Raw genomic sequence first — 8,106 nt, 5'->3', positions numbered from 1 at the left:
CTACATTCTATTGTTCAGTATTGTGTTTTTATACAATATTCATTATTTTTAAATACATTTTTCTTATTTAAAAACATTTAACAAAACAATTGCGGTGTTTTTTGGGTGTCCGGAACGGATTAATGGCATTTCAATTCATTGTAATGGTGAAAATTGATTTGACATACGAGTAATTTGAGTTACGAGCTCCATCACGGAATGAATTAAACTCGTAAGTCAAGGCCCCACTGTATATGTTGCCTATGAGAGACTCCATTTAGATAAAAGACACACAGACAGAAGGTGAAGGGATGGAAAAAAAATTTTGTGCAGATAGAAACAAAAAGAAAGCTGTGGTAGCAACACTCAGACAAAAGAAACTGTGAAGAGACAAAGGACATTACATAATGATAAAGGAGTCCAGCCAAGAAGAGGATATAACTCTAAATACACGTGTACCCCACAGAGGAGCACCAAAGAACATAAAGCAAATATTAATGGACACAAAGGCAGAAGTTAACAGTTAATACAATAGCAATTGGGGACCTAATACCTTACTTACCACAATGCATAGATCACCCACACAAGGCAGTTAATAAGGAAACAATGGCTTTAATGTCATATTAGAGCAGATCACTTAACAAACATTTATAGAACATTTCATCCCCAATCTGTAGGTACACATTCTTCTCACATGCACATGGACCATTTTCCAGGATAGACCACGTTAGAGCATTAAACAAGCCTCAAAGAATTCAAGATTGAAATTATATCAAATATATTTTCTGCCCAAACTGGCATAAAAATAGAAATCAACTACAGCAAGAAAACTTGAAAAAACACAAACATGTGGAGATTAAATAACATGCTACTACATAGCCCATGGATCAAAGAGACAATCAAACAGAAAATCCCAAAATACCTTGAAACAAAACACAAATTTCCAAAATTTATGGGATGCAGCAAAAACAGTTCTAAGAGGGAAGAGACATTTCTTCAAAGACATAGAGATGGCCAACAGACGTATGAAAACTTGCTCAACATTAGTAATCATCAGGGAAATGCAAAACCAGGAGACCACCTCACACCTGCTGGATTGGCTCCGAGAAAAGGCAATGCACAGTAAGTGTGGGCGAGGATGTGGAGAGAAGGAACCCGCGGGCACTGCTGGCGGAAGTGTAACCTGGTATAACCACTGTGGAAAACACTACGGAGATTCCTCAAAACAATAAAGTACATCTACCAGATGACCCAGCAATTCCATTTCTAGGTTTTTATTAGAAGGAAATGAAAAACACCAGTTTTCCAGATCCCTGCCTCCTGTCAGCAGGGCTTGCACCACCAGGTCCTCCTGCTGCCACAGCAAGAGCCAGGCGGGGAGCTGGGTGCTGCAGCACTCGGCATGGCCGGGCAGCACCAGGGCTGCCTGGGGTTCTTGCCCGTTCTGCCCTCCTCTGGCCAGATGACCTTGTTGGTGGGCTCTTTACCAGCCTATGCCATACAACTGTCACGGCACTTAGTTGAACTATTTTTTAAAAATGTTCATTGCAGCATTATCTAAAATAGCCAAGATGGAAGTAACTTAGGTATCCATCGATAGCTGAATGGATAACGAAGATGTGGCACATATATATAATGGAATATTACTCAGAAATAAAAAGAATGAAATCCTATTTGTGACAACATAAATGAACCTAAAGGGTTCTATGCTAAGTGAAATAAATCAGAGAAAGACAAATACTGAGTAATTTCAGTTAATGTAGCATTAAAAAAACAAACAAACAAAAAGACTTACAGAAACAAATGATGGCTGCCAGAGAGGAGGGGCTGAGGCTGGGAGGAAAAGTTGAAGGGTATACAGTAAAGAATATGGGGAAAGCACACTGTAAGATATATAAACGTCTAATCATCGTTTTACACCTAAAACTACTACAGTGGAATCTTGGTTCTCAAACCTAATTTGTTCCAGAAGGCCATTCAAGAAGCGATTTGTACAAAAACCGAATCATTATTTCCCTTTAGAATTAATTTAAATTGAATTAATCCATTCCAAACCCCCAAATGATTCCATTTTAACCTTTTTTATATACACTACATGTCTAAGCTCTATTGTTGTTCTCACAACGTTCCTTTTCACTTTGCTGCTATGGCTAACCTTCTTAGGACCCATGGTGATTTACTGTATGTATTTAATAATAAGCAGCAGCAACAAAAGCAGAAAAAAGAAACCCACCAAAATATTCACAGCACAATTCCTTGAGCCGTTACTGTGAGGTTTAGGGGTAACTGACTCACACTCGCACCCTCTCTCCTTTGTTGGATGCCTGAGAGACGTGTGGCTGCTCCTACAGGTATCAGCATGAAAGGGAAGTGTTGGGTTGAGAACCGAAGTTTTGCTCAACAACTGAGACATTTTTTCTGTGAACAACTTGGTTGGGAACCAAACTGTTGAAGATGGGAGATAATCAAGGCCGAGGCTTGACTGTATAAGATTGTATGCCAACTGTGCTAACAAAGTGGCAGAGCAGACCCAACCCAGAGGGGCGATGCAGTTCATCATGGCAGACAAACTCCTGTCCTGCATTCAAGTCACACAATGTGAAGGTCAGCATGTTCCCAATATTTTTGAATCATTTTAAGAAAGAAAACATTTGAATTCTCAATATTTCTAATGTTTTGAATTACAGCATACTAAGTAAATATTAGTTTCACTATTTTGTCATTTCCTATCTATTATAACTGACAGTTGTTAATATTTTCACAAATGTTTTTAAAGCTCATATAATGATTTTATTTTGCCCCACTGATTAAGGCCACTTTGCAGTTTCAGTTTGCATTTTACTTTTTAACATTCCTGCATTAGTGTGCAAAGTTATGGCCCCAAAACCTTGATCCCCGCTCTTTCCTCTGCCCGACAGTCAAAGACCAGGGAGCATATGGCTGACTCCTTCACTCTCTTTAGCGTCTGGTGAGATGAGCCTTTCTGTAAGACAGCATCTCTTCCTCCATCACTTTATGTTCACTTTACATTTTCTTTTTATTATTTCTTTACACTCACTAGAAAGTAATTTTAGTCACTCTTATATAATTCCAGATTTTAAAACGACACTTGGCACATACTAGGCATTCATAATTATTTTGAATGAAGTAGATCTAAAAATATTAACATGGTAAGCTACTAGCAATAAGTAGAAAAAAGTAAGATACAGAAAAATCAATCAGTAAGATCTTGTTTTTGAGGAAGGATCTGTCAATCTATCTATATGTGTATGTAGAAAAAGACATGGAAAGATACTTAACAAAACTATAACCAATCAATAATATTCTGAGGAATGGGATGGACAAGGTGGGTGAAGAGTAAAACAGTGATTTTCACTTTATACTTTAAATGTCTTTATATTGTCTCATTTTTATCCAAAATAATTTCACTTCTGGAACTAAGATGACAAAAAATAAAGAAAAAAGCATGAATGAATTATTGTCATAATGCCATTGATGACAGCAGAAATAACTGGGTGTTTACTATGACACAGGCTCTAAGTACTTTCAATGAGTCATTTTATTTAAAAATTTAAGTATCCCCCTAGCTGGTTTGGCTCTGTGGATAGAGTGTTGGCCTGCGGACTGATTCTAGTCAAGGGCACAGGCCCGGGTTGCAGGCTTGATCCCCAGTAGGGAGGCGTGCAGGAGGCAGCCAATCAATGATTATCTCTCATCACTGATATTTTTATCTTTCTCTCCCTCTCCCTTCCTCTCTGAAATCAATAAAAATATATTAAAAAAAAACAACTCATTACAAAAAATAAAAAGATAAGTATCTGATGAGCTCAATGTTATATATATATATGCCCATTTCATAAGCGAAGCAAATGAAGGTTAGAGAGGTTGAAAACTGTGTGCCGGCCATACAGCTAGAAATAGCACATAAACAATGCACACAAGCAAATGATGTGAAATTTGTCACGTGTGAGACTCTTTGCTTCCAAATTACAGTGGGGCCTTGACTTATGAGTGTCCCGACTAATGAGTTTTTTGAGATACGAGCCGTCTCTCGGCCAATTTTTTGCTCTGAGTTGCAAGCTAAAATTTGGGTTACGAGCCAGCTTCAGATACCCCACCGCTAGTTGGCGCAGCGAACGTCACAGTGAACGCCACAACATCAGCCCAGCCCTTCAATTCATTGTAATGGTGAAAATTGATTTGACATACGAGTAATCTGAGTTACGAGCTCCATCACGGAACGAATTAAACTCGTAAGTCAAGGCCCCACTGTATGTGCTATTGCAGGCCCGAGTGGAAGTTGGAGGCCTGAGTGACGTGCTCACCCTGCAGGCCTCGGGGACCCGGATGTGCTCCGCACAGAGCCCTCCACTCGAGGACTGGCTACTTCAGGAGGCTGAGGAGGAATGAGGGTTTTCCGAACTGCAATTCTGAAAGAGAGACAAACACAAAAAACAGCAGTTCAAGGGTATTAAAAGAAGTACCAGACACATTTCCTAGGCTACGGACAGCAAAATAAAAGCACTACATTGGCTAAGTATTTTTCATGTATTTTAAAGAATTTTATCAAAGTAATATAGGCACGCCCTAACCGGTTTGGCTCAGTGGATAGAGCGTCGGCCTGCGGACTCAAGGGTCCCAGGTTCGATTCTGGTCAAGGGCCTGTACCTTGGTTGCGGGCACATACTCATTAGGGAATGTGCAGGAGGCAGCTGATCAATGTTTCTCTCATATCAATGTTTCTAACTCTCTATTCCTCTCCCTTCCTCTCTGTAAAAAATCAATAAAATATATTTTAAAAAAAAAGTAATATAGGCACGATATTATGAGAATAGTCCAGGGGTGGGCAAACTTTTTGACTCGAGGGCCACAATGGGTTCTTAAACTGGACCGGAGGGCTGGAACAAAAGCATGGATGGAGTGTTTGTGTGAACTAATATAAATTCAAAGTAAACATCATTACATAAAAGGGTACGGTCTTTTTTTTTTTTAGTTTTATTCATTTCAAACGGGCCGGATCCGGCCCACGGGCCGTAGTTTGCCCACGGCTGGAATAGTCAAACAGTACTACAAGACAGAATACAGCAGGTCCCTTCCCTGCCCTCCTCACTTCTGACCCAGCACGCTCTAGGAAGCAGGCACCGTGACTCTTCTAGCTTTTTTTCTAGCACGCCTTATCTCCTTTCTACTTCACACTATAATTTAAATCCATGGTAAGTATTTATGATCATTATTGTGTCTGTGTATCTGTGCTGACCTAGCAAGTTCCTGGAAGACAAGTAACACACATGGATCAAGGCGATCAAAGACCAGTACTGCTCAGACTGAGAACTAACCACTGGATTTAACAATGTAGAGTCCAGAGGGAGCTCGACACGTTCAGTTTCGCAGAGTGGGAGCAAATGTTAGACAAAAGTGGATCTGAGAGAAGGTGGCTACAACCAGAGTGTCTCGTGTTACAACGCCTAATAATAATCCAGACGCTGGTCCTCAAGACAGCTAACACCTCAAACCCAACAAGCACCGTGTCTCCTGGTAGCGATGAACGCAGTGACTCGCACAGCTGGTGAGGGTGTAAGTGGATATAAACACTTGAAAACACTATTGGCATGATCTACTAGAGCTGAACACAAGCACAGCCTACACCCCAATCATACCAATTATGTAAGTGACACCAGAACCAGAGGGGTTACTGCACTACTGGGTTCACTCACCCATCTGTGGCAGGCTTCTTCCGAAGGATGCTCGGCCGGGGGGAGGAGCCCTGGGCAGGGGCGCTGGTGCTGGCGCTCTGGCTGTGGGTCTGCACCACAGTGGTTGCTGCTGGAGTAGCACTGAATGGGCTGCTAATAGGGTTGGCGACGATTGTGGCTCCATCTGCCAACACCATTGCTGGGACACAGGCAGGGGCGGGGCAGACAAGAACAATGAGAGGGAAATGAAAGAAACATTACTAAAGTATCACATAAGATAAGTAGAAACAATCAGACCACCAGACTTAGAGTCTCCATGTTCTGACCATCCAATTTCAAGACGATAAGAAATAGGAACATCATGCTCATGCGCCTAAAAGCAGAAGGCAAGTAGGAGGTTACTCACCTACTGATGCATGATCAATAACCATTTTCATTGGTTTACAATCGTAATTATTAATAAAATGAGAAAAATACATAATTGTATAGTATATTGCAGGAAATCTTCTCCCAGTTTTGGTAAAATACAACCACGTTCAATCCTAAAAATGGTGCCAAACATTCCAGTCTATCTTAATTTTACAGCGTTACATAAACTCTCCTAAAAAAACTCCTGCAAGGAATGAGAGTCCTCCTATTACAAGGTGAATCTGTTCTCTCAACTTAGAACTCTTTCCACGGAGTGCTCCTCACCTGTGCCAACAGCTATAAGGCTGCTCATGCATTTCTAAAGCCACAATGACCCTCACAGATAAGTTCTAAGCATCTCATGTTACAAAGTGAAAACGAAAGCTTAGAGAAATGATGAGACCACAAGCCAGCAAGTGGCAGATCAGAATTGAAACCCAGGGTCTCTCTTTTCTCCACACCAAAGTTCACGCCCAACATGACAATTACCTGAAGTTTTGCCTTCAGGCGGAGGCTGCTGAGTCCCCACTGCTGCAGGCTGAAGTCCTTGGGTGCTGAGTGGGGTTGCTGAGTGAATGCCCTGTGTGCCAATTGGTGCTGGCTGTATTCCTGGGGTCCCAATGGGGGCTGGCTGGATCCCCTGTGTACTGATGGGTGCAGGCTGGATCCCCTGAATATGTCGAGCATGAGATGCATCCACTGTCATCAACTGCATGGGGTTTAGGTGAACTGTAGATGCCACCCCAACACCAGTCGGAGCTGTTATGGCAGAGTTTGGAGCCTGAGCTGAAACTGAAAATGATGCAAAAACTGACTACAATAGCAGCTTTGATTAGACACAGTCCACATAAGAAGAAAAACACCAAAGTGATAACAGAATTTTTCCACTGCACAACATTTAAATCCTCAAAAAAAAAAAGCCCGGCCGGTTGAGCTTTGACCTATGAACCAGGAGGTCACGGTTTGATTCCCAGTCAGGGCACATGTGGGATTTCGGGCTCTGTCTCCAGTGTGGGGTGTGCAGAAGGCAGCTGATGAGTGATTCTCTCATCACTGATGTTTCTATCTTTCTCTCCCTCTCCCTTCCTCTCTGAAAAAAATAAAAATAACTACAGCCCCAGCTGGTGTGCTTAGTGGTTAGAGCATCTGGTCCAATTCTCAGTCAAGGGCACATACCTGGGTTACAGATTCGATCCCGACTAGGCCCCAGTCAGGGCCCATGTGGGAAGCAACTAAATGGATGTTTTCTCTTTCCCCCTTTCCCTCCCTTCCACTCTCTCTAAAAATCAATGAAAAATATCCTTGAGTGAGGATTAACAAATAAACAAACAAACAAAAAAAATCACTACATAAAACCATATATTAACATGGTAAGCGCCAGGCTTGTTTTGTCTTCCTTTCCGTTTAGCCCGCTATATCCGCGATATCCGATTTCACCGATATGCTGGCGGCCGGAGATCTGTGTAAGGTTGCGATAAGACTGCATGTACACACAGCCTCCCAGGCTCTTGTTTACACACTTCCTTTTAAATCTGTGAGTTTGACTGTTGATCCCGGTGCATGTGATTGCCCAATTGGGGTCGCTAGCGGAGCTTGTAGGGGAAGATTGTTTTTGGGGAGCCTGGAAAACAGAGCTGAGAGTGGCGACTGGTGAAACAGATCTGGGCGGAGCTGGTTCAGGTACAATAGAGAACTCCTGGTCAGAGAGGACTTAAAGCCTTGGAGGTCAATCCAGACACACTGCCACCCAGAGGCAGAGCCACGAACTGACTCTTCTGTACATACAAATACAGCAGTAAGGGGAACCAATACGGCCTGCCTTAAAATCAGGACTGTGGCTTACAACACGGAGGAACAGTGTATCAGAGGGAAATTCAACATTCTCCTGAATTCCGGGCGTGCCAAAAAGAAGAGTAGAAGATCTGAAGCACCTGCATTACTGCACATTTTTATTTTACTTTTTTTTTTTAATTAATTACTTTTTCACCTTTTAACTAAGAAAACATTGTTTTTCTTTTTTTTTTCC

The 8,106-nt window shown here is 41.8% G+C and overlaps 1 protein-coding gene across 3 annotated transcripts in view; it reads right to left on the bottom strand.

Moving 5' to 3' along the window:
* Nucleotides 1–8,106, bottom strand: part of SAP130 (Sin3A-associated protein, 130kDa) — a 102,068-nt gene that overhangs the window by 41,265 nt on the left and 52,697 nt on the right. For 2 of the 3 annotated variants that reach the window (XM_014550401.1, XM_014550402.1), the window contains exons 12-14: nt 6,570–6,872; nt 5,694–5,871; nt 4,305–4,409 (exon numbers count right to left, since the gene is read on the bottom strand). In XM_014550401.1, the coding sequence (XP_014405887.1) occupies nt 4,305–4,409; nt 5,694–5,871; nt 6,570–6,872 (586 nt within the window). The remainder of the gene's footprint in view (nt 1–4,304; nt 4,410–5,693; nt 5,872–6,569; nt 6,873–8,106) is intronic. The other variant, XM_014550404.1, reaches the window with a different exon arrangement.

Source organism: Myotis brandtii, unplaced genomic scaffold (assembly GCF_000412655.1).
Source record: "Myotis brandtii unplaced genomic scaffold, ASM41265v1 scaffold600, whole genome shotgun sequence".
Lineage (NCBI taxonomy): Eukaryota > Metazoa > Chordata > Mammalia > Chiroptera > Vespertilionidae > Myotis > Myotis brandtii.
The sequence above is the reverse complement of the archived record's forward strand: the minus strand, read 5'-3'. Positions and strand labels throughout refer to the sequence as shown.